Source organism: Heloderma suspectum, chromosome 2 (assembly GCF_057233095.1).
Source record: "Heloderma suspectum isolate Gila_16-S chromosome 2, 16-S_ref, whole genome shotgun sequence".
NCBI lineage: Eukaryota > Metazoa > Chordata > Lepidosauria > Squamata > Helodermatidae > Heloderma > Heloderma suspectum.
This window is the reverse complement of record NC_139459.1, coordinates 260,280,149-260,295,608: the sequence shown is the minus strand read 5'-3', so window position 1 is coordinate 260,295,608 and position 15,460 is coordinate 260,280,149. Positions and strand designations below refer to the sequence as shown.

General features: G+C 43.4%; 1 protein-coding gene across 5 annotated transcripts in view; it reads left to right on the top strand.

Annotated features, from left to right (window-relative positions):
* MACROH2A1 (macroH2A.1 histone) overlaps positions 1-12,876 on the top strand; it is a 73,274-nt gene extending 60,398 nt beyond the window's left edge. For 2 of the 5 annotated variants that reach the window (XM_084838940.1, XM_084838939.1), the window contains exons 7-9: positions 4,235-4,324; positions 8,366-8,540; positions 12,090-12,876. In XM_084838940.1, coding sequence (XP_084695066.1) covers positions 4,235-4,324; positions 8,366-8,540; positions 12,090-12,255 — 431 coding nt within the window. In that variant the 3' untranslated portion in view covers positions 12,256-12,876. Of the gene's footprint in view, positions 1-4,234; positions 4,325-5,587; positions 5,905-6,362; positions 6,764-8,365; positions 8,541-12,089 lie in introns of those variants that run through there. The other 3 variants (XR_014788398.1, XM_084838942.1, XM_084838941.1) reach the window with 3 other exon arrangements.
* The last annotated feature ends 2,584 nt before the right edge of the window (positions 12,877-15,460 follow it).

The window sequence follows — 15,460 nt, the reverse complement described above, 5'->3', positions numbered from 1 at the left end:
ATCTGACTTTTCAGTACTTACAGAAAACACATTTGGGGGCATTTTGGGGAAACCCTTCTTCAAGCTGCAAACTTTCAACTATAGGAACTGTGCAATTTTGCATTGGCCTGCTTGGGCCATTTCCCCCATTCCTCTTCCCCACATGTTCTAAAGATACATGAAAAGTAGCCATAATTGGCTTACGCAAAATTGCACATGGAGCATCATAGGAAAAATGCTTTCTATATCTTAAAATAACAAGTTGGGTCCAGGCCAAGTTCCTCATTCACATTCCCATTGAAATCAATGTGAAAAGTTAGTCATTATTTCAGTGGGACCTGAGAGTCACTTAGTCTAACTAACCATCACTTCTGAAAAGTGCAAGTTTATGTTAACTTATGATGAAGAAATGCTTTCATATCAAGCCTCTAACTGGGGGTGGGGTGGGGCTCTTAAAGGAACCTGGGTTGCTTCATTCAGTAGCATACGATCTTCTAATTGCCCTTGACTGCTGGAAGGAAGAATAGAAGTGCACACATGCTTAGCTTCAAATGATTAACTTTTATCCATATAAAGGTCTTTCTAACTGCACTTGTGTTGGGGAAATATTTTGAAATTTTTACAGACTTAAATTGCTGCCTAGGCTGTGTCACCATTATACAAATGCCTGCTTTGACAGCATGAAATAATGAAATATTCTGTGGGAGTAACACATATATTTATGCCTGTGATGAGCAAAGAACCACAAAACAGAAAGATGTGAAGCAGGCCATTAACTATAACCCATGTCAATATGGTGTAAAGCAGCGGTTCCCAACCTTTTTGGCACCAGGGACCGGTCTTGTGGAAGACCATTTTTCCACGGACCGGGGGGAGGGATGGTTTCGCTGGCGGACTTACGGCCGCTGGGACGCAAATGGCGTCCGCATAGCAGACGCCATTTGTGTTCCTGTTCTTCGCAGATTTACGTAGATTTACATAGCCTATTACTTGAAGAACAGGGACGCAAATGGTTTCTGCTACGTGGACGCCATTTGCGTCCAGCAGCTGGAAGTCTGTCAGCAGCCGGAGCCAGCCGGCAGCTCTGCGGATTCGCCACGGAGCAGAGCCAGCCGGGGCCGGCGAGGATTCCGGGGCGGGGGGAGGGATGGATCGCCTCCCCCCCCCCCCGCAGACCCAAGGTAAGGGGGTTTCGCACACCCCTACCGCAGCCCAGTTCCTAACAGGCCATGGACCGGTACCGGTCCACGGCCTGGGGGTTGGGGACCCCTGGTGTAAAGAGTCAATGCTATATTCTGTTTCATAGGTACAGCTAGCAGTACTCCAAAAAGGGGATTAGACAAATTGAGATTAGACAAATTCATGAAGGATAAGGATGTCAATGGCTTTTAGTCATGATGGCTATATGCTACCTCCAGTATCAGAGGCAGTATGCTTCTCGGTCCCTTCCAGCTCATGCTAGCGGGAGGGTGCTATTGCATTCATATCCTGTTGTGAGCTTCCCATAGCGGTTGGCTACTGTGCAAACAGAATGCTGGACTAGATAGGCCTTTTGTCTGATCCAGCAGGGCTCTTCTTAACTGTTCTTAAATACAGCGATGACATGCCTATCGTTTTTAAATACTGTGTGTCCTTTTGTCCATACCAAAATGAAAATGTTGATCAGGGCTAGTAGATTTTGAAGTGTCATTCAAGGACAACAAATTCTCAATTATTTACTATATTATTATATTTTTTACCACTGTGGATTTTCTGGCTTAGGCATCACAGTGTCTTGGGCCATCTCTGCCATCTCTGATGTTGATACATATAGATATTGTGCGGGGGGGGGGGGGGGGGGAGTCAGGGAGGAAATATCAGTGTACTCATGAATTTTATTAATTAATGTGTCAAAAAAATAGAGATAGAACACAATAAATGCGGAATTCAAGAATCAAAGCCAAACTGGACCCCCAAAAAAGTTAACTTAGAAATAGCTTTCTTATGAGACAAAGACCACACAGAATATGGCTGTACAGAACTAGAATCAGCCAGCCAGCCATTTTAAGATAGCTCAAGGTGAAGTGCAGATATACGTACCTTCAAATCACCTCACGGTTTTAGTATCAGTGCCTGTCAAACATTCATTCTTGGCCAATATATTTTTACAGGAATATATCCAGAAACCTTTGCTGAAGTGGCTGCCCTGGAACCATGAATTAGTCAGATTCCCTGGGTGATACTATCCCCAGAAACATTTCTATTGAAATTGTCATAAGAAGCTGCCTTATACTGAGTCAGGCCATTGGTCCATGTAGCTCAGTTTTCTCTGCAGTGACTGGCTGTGGCTCTCCAGGGGTTCAGGCAGGAGCCTTGCCCAGCCCTACTTTGAGATGCAGGGGATGGAATTTGCAGCCTTTTGCATACAAAGCAGGTGCTTTGCTGTTGAGCTTTGGCCCTTGTCTGTATTATTTAGACTAGTATAAGAACATATCCTGCTCTCCTTGAGGAAATGTTTGTTTGCTTGTTTGTTTGTTTATTTACAATATTTATATACCATTCCACATCAAAGATTTTGGAACATCGTGCCAATATTCTCAAGGCAGTCTCATGTTCACGTACTAAGCAAGCTGAAATCAGCTTGGGTTTAATAATGCTCGCAGAACATTTTCTGGACTGTTTGATACTACTGCTGTGAATACATTCATCTTGTAAAGCTCAAGGACCACTTTTTAGGGGCCTGAACATAGTCTGGTGTGAGGGCACATGACGTGGCCACCTTACTGAAGCTAAGCAGCTCTGGATCTGGTCAGTGCGTGGATGGGAGACTGCCATGGAAACCCATCTACACTGCCCTGAGTTCCAGAATGGAAAAAAATGGCAGGATATAAATACACTGAATAAATAAAATCCACACCCAGCTAATTATCTCTAAATAGAATGTGATAAATGACTGAACTAGAATCCATTCCATATTCCTTACACAGTAAAATAAGACGAATTAATACTTTATCAAGGTTTAATCTGTGATGTCAAGGAAAACATAATACATCCTCAATCACTCTTATACTCTGTTTTGATCTCTAGTCCCAAGTACAAATATAGTTCACTGAGCATAGAATATGTGCACTTCCATCAGAAATTGCAGTCCAGACCTCCATATCACTAAAATGAATTCATTTCTCAAAGTATGGCAGTATTGTGGCTTTTAATATTTACAGCCTGATGATATACAGATTTACTGGGAAGTAAGCCTTGCTGCATTCAGTAGTAACCGTGCATAAGATTGCAGCCTGAGGCTGTGATCCAAAGCACACTTGTAAGTTCCATTGAAATAAGTATGATTTACTTCCTAGGTAAATATGATTATTATTAGGTTGCAGGACTCAATTTGCAAAGCAACTTCCTCAATCCAGAATCAATCCAGTATCAGTGTCACTGTTTCCTTGCCTCGCTACTTGTGTAATCATTAAGCAAAATGCAATGTGATTTGGGTGGTTAATTAGGAAAAAAACATTTGGGGCTCCTTTATATTTCTTCTGTATTAAAGCAAAGCTGCAAAATAAGATCTAAACCATTTAGTGGTGGACTGCCTTTGCGCAAACCTCAAACTGTAATTTCAGCTGTGCAGCTCCCTTCCTCACACATGAGCGGCATTTGTCGAGCTTCTCTAGCTGCAGTGAAGGTATTCAGTGAAGAAATGTGTTCCTTAGAGAATCTCCTTATTACTGAGGCTCTTCCTCTTGGTTAAAGGTGATTCAACAAGCTGGGCAGTTGTCAAGTAAAGCAGCCCGCTGCACTCACAAGACTGTTTCACTCCCGGGGGCCACCTGTTGGGGTCAGGGATGAAGATGAGGTGAGTTTCAAGTTCTTCTTATGGCAAATTTGTCTTTAAAGCAATCTGTAACAGAAAGGGGATCTTGCCCTCTAAGGGAAAGAGTTGATGAATCAATCAAAGTGCCATGGAATGAGCATGTTCTCTGGAACACTGTCTACTACCTGGTCCAGAGAAAGCGGCTAGAAATGTCACTGCCCTGCTGGTTGACATTGAGAATTGCATCAGGAAGTATTTTCAGACAATAAATACATGTGGGAGGGTGATGTTTGAGAGAGAGAGAGAGAGAGAGGGAATAGTTATTTCTGGACTAGTCCCCAAAGGTTTAGATCTTACTTTGCAGTCCCCCCAAATTTTTGCTTGGAGAAATCTATGATGTGTAACCCTCTGATGTGATAATTGCTCCCTCGGATGCTGTCTCACAATTTTGTCCTTGCACAGGGAGCACTTTGGAGAAGAAAGGCGGAAAAGAATTCCTGGAGGCCGTTGTTGAACTTCGCAAAAAGAACGGGCCATTGGACACAGCAGGAGGTGCAGTTTAAATCCCTGGAAAATGGGGAAATTAAGCATCTGTGTGTATCATAGACTCTGGTTTGGTTTAGCTAAAATGCATTCTTTTGAAGATAATGAAAGCGTTGTCTGTACCCAGCCATTTGTGAGGACTCTTGTCAAAACAGCTTTCTGGCTGTGTTTTAGTATTCACAATGATAAGAGAGGATGCACACCACTCTGAAAATAATCTAAAAATATGGGACTAGGGAATAAAAGAAGAAAGTATATTATACACGAACGCGGTTTTAACCTAACAGTAGTATGCACATGGATTCAGAATTCCATGCTATAAGACTCAGGGTTATACAGTACAGCCATTAAACACACGTGGGTACTTAAAGTGCAAACCTGTCCAAGGCTACTCAGAAGTAAGTCCCATTGATTTCAATGGAGCTTATTCCTCAGTAAGTGGGGTAGGATTGCAGCCTAAAATATTACAGAGGATAATGTATTATACCCATTTTTAAAGTGGAAAAAATAATTTGGGTGTGTGTTTCACAACTAATGTGCTCAGATGGGATATGACTAGGGATGTATGAAAGTCACTTACCTTTTCGCAGCTTGGCTTCGCGGTGGGGTGGAGGCGCTTCGCTTTCCCCCCCGAAGTTCAGGCGAAGCGGGGGAGGCTTCCCGCCTCGCCCGGCCGAAATTCAGGCTGGGGAGAAGCGCCCCGTCTCCCTGGCCGTGAAACAAAAAGTAAAAAAAAAAAAAAAAGACCCCGTGATAGGCTACGTAACAATTTACGTGGCCTATCAGGGCTAGATTTCCAAAGTCAGCCGTGATAGGCTACGTAAATCATCACATAGCCTATCACGGGTGACTTTGAAAAAAAGAGAAAAAAAGCGCGTACGCAAATGGCGGCGGCCCATGGGCGCCGCCATTTGCGTTCTTTATTTTGGCACGTCTAGTATACGTAAAGATTTACGTAGACTACGGCGAAAATAAGGGCAACGCAAATAGCGTGCCCTTATTTTTGCCGTAGTCTACGTAAACCTTTACGTAGACTAGACGTGCTAAAATAAGGAACACAAATGGCGGCACCCATGGGCCGCCGCCATTTGCGTACGCGCTTTTTTTTTTTCAAAGTCACCCGTGATAGGCTACGTGACGATTTACGTAGCCTATCATGGCTGTCTTTGGAAATCTAGCCGTGATATCACGTAACGTGATAAATTGTTACGTAGCCTATCACGGGTGTGTTTTTTTTTTTACTTTAGTGTGTGTGTTTTTTTGCAATGGCAGCGGTGGCAGCTGGTCGGGAGACCGGCCGCCGCCCCCGCCCGCGACGAACCACCGCCGGGACCCGCCGCCGGGAGGGACATTCGCCAAAGGTAAGTCCCGTCCCGGGGGGGTGGCGGAGAATTTCACCGCCGATTTCGGGGTGCCGAATGCGTTGGCGCTCGGCCCCCCGAAGATTCGGGGAGAAATTCTCTGCCATCCCTAGATATGACCAATGAGAGCTCTTTGAACTTAAGAGTTTGAGCAGCCATTTATGTGGTTCTGGTATTCCCACTTGACCCTTAGTGTAATTAGCACTTTCTGTGAAACAGACATGTCCAGAATTTTCCAGAATATGAGAAGCATGTCTCAAACAGTATAAATGTTCCACCAGTCCTAATGTTAGTTGTAGTAAAGAAGTTCATTGTACTTATCATTGGCCATGAATCACATAAAAATACACATAAATATATAGCAGTTCATCATGAACATAAAAATGCAGTGCTACAAAGATAAGAAATGCATCAGACCATTGTAAAATTAAAACCTACAATAATTAAGTCAAACCCCAAGTTCAGGTTTTGTCAGCAGCCAGATTTCATATAGTAATCAAACAGAGGTTTGACTCCAAGTCTAGCATAATCCTAAATTTAAAATACGGTTGCAATACTTGCTTGATAGCTACTTTTTTGCTGTGGAAGCATATTAATACTGTGTTGAGCTAAAGGATTCAGAAGTGTGCACTGAAGCCCGGATTGCCAATAAATCCCTAATTTAGGATCTATTTCTTATTTTAAAGGTGGTTTGGTTGTTCCACAGAACAACAACTCTATATGGCACAAAGATGATCATGTTCCTCAGAACTTCCAGTCTGCATATATGTGAATGTAGTTACAAACATCTACATTCATACAGTGATCTGGGGCCCATCTACACCCAGCTTTTACTCCAGGACAGGTGCGAGTCGAGGTCCTTCATGATAGATGATGTAGTCACCACTTCGCAGCCATCTCTGGTTTTCGCCCGGAAAATGCGGAGTTCCAAGGAGTCATTTTGCTGCAATGATTTTCGTTCGCTACGGGTTTCCCCATGCTTGTGAGCTGTCTGTCCCTTCCCCAAACTGATTTCGCATTTTGCAGTGGGCATGTTCTAGGCGTGCATAGTGCCTACGTCACTCTGTGACGCCCCTTTACTCCCCCCATCCCTTCGCAGCTGTGCAGTTACAGAGGCACAGAGACGCGTTTTCATCTATTTAATAACACTTTCACACATTTTGCAGCTTTGTATCTTCACAATGGTTGCTTTTGGACTCGGTACCCAAGGGCCGGGGAGGTGGTCTTCGGGAAGGAACATCGCTCCAGCCACCATTTTGGAGCAACAACTAGGCACGTACCGCTCACGGTTGTCAGTGCGAACCATTGTGAGAGTGAGGCTGGGGAACTGACAAACTGATGATGCAGAAATGAAGGGGCACAAAACACCCACTTTTTACTTAAAAAGGGACGGAAAGACAGCAGAGCCCCTCAGATACAAAACAGCTACTGAAGTCTCACATCCCCACACTCACGGGACTGCACAGCTGCGTATTTCAGTATAGTGGCAAAAACAATGGCACGCTGAGTCTGTTAGGGAAGCGCACAGTACATTGCGAGCATATCGTAGGGGATGCTGATTTGAAGCTGCATTGCTGCACAGTTGCAACGGGATGGGAGGTGAAAGCTGTGTCATGTAGTTGGGGCCCTGGTTTGGATGTAACACTAAGCTAAGGCTTAGTGCACCCTCCCCCAACCTGGTGCCTTCCAACTGTGATGTGTTGGACTACAGCTCCCATAATCCACAGCCACCATACCCATTTTGTGTGGCTGGAAATAATGGGATTGTAGTACAACACATCTAGAAACTGCCAGATTGGCAAAAATGGGTTTATTATCACTTACATGAGCCTTTGGCTCATCTGCTCCCTCCCTCCCTCCCTCCCTCCCTCCCACCTATCCTATTTTACTTCTTTTTTCAGTCAACCATGGGTTGTTATTATGTCCGAACCTGGAACTATGGTCAATCTTAATGATAGTTTATGGCAAGTGTGGGCAACATGCAGCCCACAAGCCATATGTGCGCCCCACAGTGCAGCCTCCTCAACCCTCTGAAATTTGGGGGAACACCCCCCCAATTTTTTATTTTTTTTTTAAAGGCAAACAAAATGGTGTCCACCTGCTATGGAGCACCAAAAGGATAACATTTAGCTTTCTTTTGGTGCTCTGTAGCAGCTCCAGATGCCATTTTTGTTTCTTGAACTCCTCCCTTTTTTTGGCACCCTTGGGCGGGGAGCTGCAGAGTAGGGCTCTGCAGGATGAAAATGGCCCCTGGACCTCCCCAAGTTGCCCACCCCTGCTTTAGGGAAGCAAGACAAAATTGTAAACTACAGTTTGAAGTTGGCTTGTTTCCTTAGACCTTTGTTAAGACTAGCCACAGTTTGTCCAGGTTCTGACGTAATGAGTAACTGCAGTTAGTTGAAAATGGAAGCTAATGCTTCCAATCTTCTCGCAGCCACACCAGAGCAGGAAAGGGGATGGGGGAACTCACAAGACCAAGGGTCTTTCATGTAATGATCAACCATTATTTAGCATTGCGTCTGAACCCAATCAGCGTATACATATGTAATCGTGGTATTTGTTTAGGCGATTGGATTTACAGGGAAGAGGGTCCATGAGGGCTATATATTCTTCACTAGTGTAATCACCTTTTTCACATTAGCACTTTTCAAAGTTAATTAACCATTACTTGCTCTGTTTTTCCAACCAGCTGTCGTCAGTGCAGGCCATGGATTGCCTGCTAAGTTTGTGATCCATTGCAATAGCCCCAGTTGGGGTTCAGACAAATGTGAGGAGCTGTTGGAGAAGACAGTGAAAAACTGCTTAGCTGTGGCAGATGAGAAGAAACTGAAATCAATTGCATTTCCTTCCATTGGAAGTGGCAGGTAAAGTAGGCCTATCTTTCAGGGTTGTATCTGAGCCCATAGATTCCCAAAGCAGCTGTGATTCTGAGGAGGAGAGACAATTCGTGGAGGAGGAACTCTCTCAGACTTCAGAGGCACAGCTGGAGGGGGAGCTCCCCCCCTTCTCAGATCCCCAGGAGTGATAGTGAACCAGGTGTGGAAAGGGAGGGACAACCTGAACTTTTAGGCTCGAGGTGCAGGCGCAGGCACAAGCGAGAGATCGCAGGGGCCGAGCTTCAGTGCTCAGCCCAATTGGCTCGACGTCACCTGCTGCGCCCAGAAGCATCACGGGAGAGGGGGAGATCTTCCCCTCCCACTCCTTAAGTTCAGAGAATTGCCACTCTTTTCCCAAACGGAGATCAACTGACATCCTAACCCTTAGAAGCCCTAGATGGCTGTTCCTTTGTAGTTTCTCTGAGTCTCAAGCAATTAGCATCTGTATGCCTCATTAGGATAAATGGAATTAAAGCCTTGGAAAGCAGCCCTTTTGTCTGAGTGTTGATTTTGGCTATTGGAGTATTCAGTAGGCAACAAGGGAACTTCGACACTATCAAACTTGTGACAAAAAGCTGGCTTTTAAGAAATTATGTATTTACTTACGGTTGCATGTTCTGCTTTCTAATTATTCACATTTTCCCCTGTTCCTACAAAAGTATGTGAAAGGATGCATCTGTACATTCCCTCCCTGCACCTACCCCTCAGAGTTGTGGAGGGAGCAGTCCTGTGACCCCTAGACAGCATCTGGGGGACATAGGATTGTTCGGATCCCTGGATCCGTGCTGAAAGCCAGGGCTCCAAGCTTGGAGTCAGGAAACCGCACTCCCCTCCCCCTCATAGCCAGCGTAGAGAGAACTGTGCCGGCTGCCTCTCCGCGCTTGGTAAATGGAGTGTGGATATAGGGGACAGGAGGTGTTTCTGGGGGCAGGGAGGGGAAGAGGCTGGGGCAGCTGGCATACACATTTTCTTTTCGCCGCCCCAGCCTCCTTCCTTGCCCCTCCTCAATGTCTCCTCTAGATAGGCAAAATTGCCTGTCTAGCTAGACTGCAGTGTGGGGGGCACAAGGCGCCTTCCTCTCTGCATAGGATACTCGCAAGCCCCCAGGTTCGGGAGCTTACGAATACCCAGGGCACAGTTCGTAGGATTGCACCCTAAAAAACCCAAGTCTTTATTGGATTATGGTATTGCTATGTTGCATGTTTCATATTGCAACTTAGTACAAGCCATTTGCTTACTCTTTAATGCCACCGTAGTACCTGAAATTGTGAGGATAGTGAATTACATTACTCCACCCCAGACCACCCATAGCATGCCAACAGTGTCTGTTGCTGCCAACTTTCACTTTCATTGTCAAACAGACACCTTGACAGCACCCACTGAATGAGCGGTGTCATTTTAGGCAAGAGCCAGAGTAAATGAATAGAAGGATATGTAAGGATGGGAGCAAATATTATGCAGAGCAATCTCTAAAATAGCATGATACTGTTCCCTTGTTGGATGGTGTTAAAGCTAGAATTTTTCATGGTAATATCTCATTTCTGAAAGCTTAGATACTCTCCGCATTGACTTCTTTGCACAAATATTTTGAATTTTTCTCGAGTGCAGAGGGGCAGGAAGATTTCCATGTAAAACTAGAAAAAGGAGACACTCCTTAGCATTTGGTAGAGCGGCATTGTGTGTGGCACCAGGAAATGTTCAGTCGCATTTGAATCAGGGTGGTACTTTAAATGAAATTTAAATTTGTTCCTTTGAAGTAGAAGATATTCATTCTGCCATTTCAGTTTGCAAGTATTGGGGCGGGGGGGGGGGGGTTAAATCTTAAAACATGAAAAGTTTCTAAGACTAGCATTTTCTCTCAGAGCCAGAATATGCACACAGATGTTCTGGGACAGACATCTGTCAAGCAGACACCACTCATGAAACCTACATAAACAGCTCCGCTTGCTTTTATGGCTGAAGAATGGGTTTACATGGGGTTGATTGAAATATACATACACACACATTATGTATAACTTTTCCAGAGGACAGGAGACGCAATTGCCCATTTATAGTATGTAATGTGCCAGATGCTCTCATAGGGCTATAGTCTGCAGACCAAATTTGAATGAATGCTTGAAAAAGTAGCTGTAAGTTCTGTACACCAGGGCCTAAAAGCAACATATGGGTATTTCAACACCAAACTTTATCCAAGTACAAAATTTCAGCACTGGAGATCCAGCTTCTATTTTAGTCCTCAAACAAAAAAACCAACGCTGTAGCCCAATCATACTTTTGACACTGGTCTGGCTATTCTCATATTTCCAAATGTACATATCGCATACATAGATGTGTAGCTGTTGTATGAAACTGTAACATAAGAAAAAGCATTCTGAGCCTACCTTATTGACCAGTTCCTACTAGGGCTGCCAAGCATTCCTTTTTCTCCCCTTTCTTTCCCGGGATAGGCACTTTTCTAGCAGTGGTCTGTCTGAAAATACCTTAAAAAGAGGGTTGTGGCCATATCAGTGTGAGTTCAACAGCACCCTAGCAGAACCAAGCCATGGCTTCCATTCACCTACTCTTCCATAGCTTATGCTGAGCTTTCAGCAATGTCTGCTGAGCCCTCCCTGTACAGGCTATAGTGCCCAACTTGCAAAAGAAGAAAATACAGTGTCTGACTGCGCAATCTGGCTGGGACAGGCATAGTATTGTGCCTTGAAGCACTTTCTAACTCTGGGCTTTTCTACATAAGGCTTTTAACCCGCCACTTTACTGAGTCTTCTGCTTCCAGATTCTGTGGGTTTAAGATTGGCTCCTTTACAAATATTTTTTTTTCCCAAGGGTTTTCTTTCTCTGCCTTTTTATATGTTCCATTACTCAACCACTAGGTGGCACTGTGATATAGCAGAATTGCACAAATACACAAGGTTTCATGCTGCCATTCCTGGATATACCAGATTTAATTCATTAGAGAAAAAAATGCTATAATGGTTGCAAACTATGGGAGACGCCCCGGAGGATGATGCTGTCATAAAACACCTGCAAACTACCATGAGTGAGGAATCAGGGGCGCACAATAAATGCCTTCTGTAGAAAGGTTCTCTCTGTCTCCTTTCACTTTCAAGAAGCCGAGAGTTCTTGTCATTGGTTCTTGCTTGCTGTGTTGGTCTCTGCTGTTCAATCCAGTGAGAAAGAGTTGCAGCCCTCCCCCTTTTCCTTCTGGACTTGTCAAGAGTGTAAAAAAGGAAGGTATTCCTCCCGCAAGCCTCTGTGAGACCTACAACACAATCATAGACATGTCAGAAGTAGAGTTCAATGGTACTTACAGGCAAGTGGATATAAGGTTGCAGCCACGGTCAATCATATCTTTGGACTCTTGTCTTTTAGGCACCTGTGGGAGTTGAAGTTGAAACACATTTTGCTACATACCTAGTTATAATTTTGTAACATATTACATGCAAGGAGACTCCTATGTGTTCTTTGGAGGGTACAGTGAAGTCCATGGCAAGTTTATTAAATAAATGTTGTTTTCTCTTTCCTTATATGCTATCATAGGAATGGTTTCCCAAAACAGACTGCTGCCCAGCTGATCCTGAAAGCCATTTCCAGCTATTTTGTGTCAATGATGTCTTCTTCAATCAAGACAGTGTATTTTGTGCTCTTTGACAGTGAGAGTATAGGGATTTATGTGCAAGAAATGGCCAAGTTAGATGCCAACTAATCACAGAAAGCAAACAAGACCTGCCTCCTGCCCCCCCACTCCCCCTCCAGTTCTTAATTCCTCATTGTGAAACAGAACATCCCCTTATTTTAAATTTTACTCATCTAGGGGAATAATGGTGGGGCTTTTTTTTAACTTTCTAAAACGTTTTTATGTTGGCACTGATAGTTGGCATTACTGCTGTTAATGCACTGTATTACAGGCATTGTCTGAATCTAGTGTAATCTAGGAGATTTTATAGTTTTATTTTAATGAAGTATGAATTGATGCAGAAAGTTGTTAGCAGTACATAGTCTTTTATTCGTGGAAGAAACCGGCAGACCCTATTTTGTAACTGTGTCGTGGTGCTTTTATCGAGTGGCATTCCTTTCTCATTTTTTAAAGAAGGAAAAAGAAAAGAAACTGCACACCTAATTTGTGTTTAGTTCTTGTCTTAATGATGAATCCGAGGAGAGAAGAACCCTGTTGCCCTTAATTATATTTGCAATTTGGAATTTGTGTGAATTGTTTTAGTAAAATGTTTGAAATGGTCTAGTTGGTGTGAGTAAATGGTTTGTAAGCCTCTGGTAAATAATGCATCAACATCTTTCAGTTGTTGACTAAACAATGTATTGGTGTTTCAATATGACTAGTCAAGTCCTTATTTATTAATTTCTTATATCTGACAGAGTAATTCTAAGGTAGGGTGGGAGGTCTATGGCAGAAGAACCACCACTGAGCCCTGCCAGATCACATTGGCCTGGGCGGAGGGGAGGGAGGTGACCTCTTCCCCCCGCTCCATTGCTTCCAATGAGTTGGAATGTAGTACGCCAGCTCTTGGGCTGGCGTAGTTTCTGGGTCTGTTTAGGGTCATATTGGGGAATGAGGGGCCTAAGTATTCAAGGTATTCCTAGTATTCCTCAGCTGCACCATGCCCCAAACCACCCCATTTTGCTCCACAGAGCAGCCACAGCAGCAGAAAGCTCCACTGCGTTCCAGGGAGAATCGCCACAGGCAGACCTCCCTCTCCGTTGGCGGACCTCCCTCTGTGGCTCCTAAGATGCCTTCCCATGGGACCATAGGATTGACCCTATAAAACATTTATAGGATCAATTAGCATTCAGTGTATATTTATTTATTTATTTATTCATATTTATATATCACTCCACCTCAAAAGATTTTGGAACAGTGAACAGTAAAGATAAAAGATTAAAACACCATGTTAAAACAATTAAAACATTTTAAAAGAAACAAATTCTGAATTTAATAAACCACTGCTGGTCACTCAAGGAAGGCTTCCTGAAATAACAATGTCTTCAGGAGGCACCGGAGTTGACACCTGCCTGACCTCCGAAGACAGGGAGTTCCACAGGAAGGGGGCCACCACACTGAAGGCTCTTTTCCTGGTGGACTCCAGCCAGGCCGTGGGTCCATGTGGAACTACCAGGCACTTGCGAGAATCCCAAAGATTTCACTTCATGCATTCAGAAGTTTTCATTTCAGTTCTGACTTCTTTTTTCCTCGCTGCATTCCTGACCTCAGTTACACATACATAAGTTCTACTGCAGTTGCACAACAACTGATGTAAAGATAGCATTGGTTTGGAAAGCCACTGTTACTAAAAATTGATATCCGCACACCAAAATTTTAGCCAATTGACACTATTTTTTTCTTCATCAAAGTCTTGTGCTACAATGCTTGCACTTTGAAAAGTTGTAGTAGGTAATCATAACCATTAGTTTATAATAATCTAACCACAGGATGTCATTTAAGTTTTAAGAATGTCCCTGCTGGGACAGACCAAGGGTCCATCTAGTCCAGTATCCTGCTTCCATCAATGGCCAGGCAGAAGCTTCTGGGAAGCCCCCAGCAGACTTGATGAACTGGTTGCAAGGAGCAGATAAGAACCTAAGAATTGGCTTGCAGGACCAAACTAAAGGCCCACCACCTAGTCCAACTTTCTCTTTCCAATTCCAGCATATCCAGATACATCCTGGAAGCTTACAGTCAAGGCACAATGGAAATAGCCATGCCCCCTTATGTGTCCCTAGCAAGTGGTGATCACAGGCATAAAGAATAAAAATATGACATGAAACTGCAGCTTGTTTTTTTAAATATATTTTAACTTGTTATTTAGCACTTTCGTTAAGCTATTTTTGAGGATCAGTTGGATTGCTTCTATTTGATCTAGTGTTCTGAAAGTCACTGAAATCACAAGTAATTTCATACGGTTGAATCCAGAATCATATTTAGAACAGACTCATTGAAATCAATGGAACTTAAATTAGTCATGAAAAACGTACGTCCTATTAATTTAAAGATGTCTGCTCTAAGTATGATTATGTCTGGGTCCAGTCCATAGAAACATGAGTAACTGAAGTCCCACTGATTTCAGTTAAGTCTGGATCCAGCTCATAGACCAGGGTTGGGAATCTGTGATCCTCCAGATATGTTGGACTCCAGTGCCTATCAGCCCAGCTAGCATGGCCAATGGGCAGGGATGATGGAAATTGTACTTCAACATCTGGATGGCCAAAGTTTCCTACCCTTGTCCTAGACAATAACAAAAACCCTGGAAAAAAGTAAATAGTTTCTCAGAGAGTCTCAGGCTTCCATCTTCTTGTATTATATTACTTCCTGCAAAGTTTTTCTCGGTGGCCTCTTAACTTTGGTCATATTAGAATATCGTTGAATCTTACCCATTTAACGCAACAAAAAAGTGTGACCTCAAACACTGAAAGTTTTATTCATGAATATCTCCTTGGAACAGATCCCAAATATACCAACTGACCTGTCTCCATTAATAGTAACATTTTAAAGATTGGTTTAAAAAGTGTAGGATAGTTTCCTGTATGTTCCTAAACATGCATTTTGTACAAACTCCACTAGATGTCACTAAAAGGATTGCAAGAACCTGGGAAAAAATTATAACACTTACTGCTTGGGAAATTTTTTTCCTGTGAGAAACCCAAGTTTAGTCTGTCAGCACTTTTCATATGGACATTGTATCTGTGATCTCCCTAACACAAATGGATCATTAGATGCCCTATATGTTATTTGCAAGGAAAATGCTGTGGGTGTGTGAATTTGAAACTTCACCATAATGTTAGATGTTGGAATTGTGAGATGACTGCATGCCATGTCGCATCATTTTCTGACAGTAGATGAAAAGCAAATGTTCTCCTCCAGCCCAGAGTTCTGCAAGACAGACTTTATATTATATCCC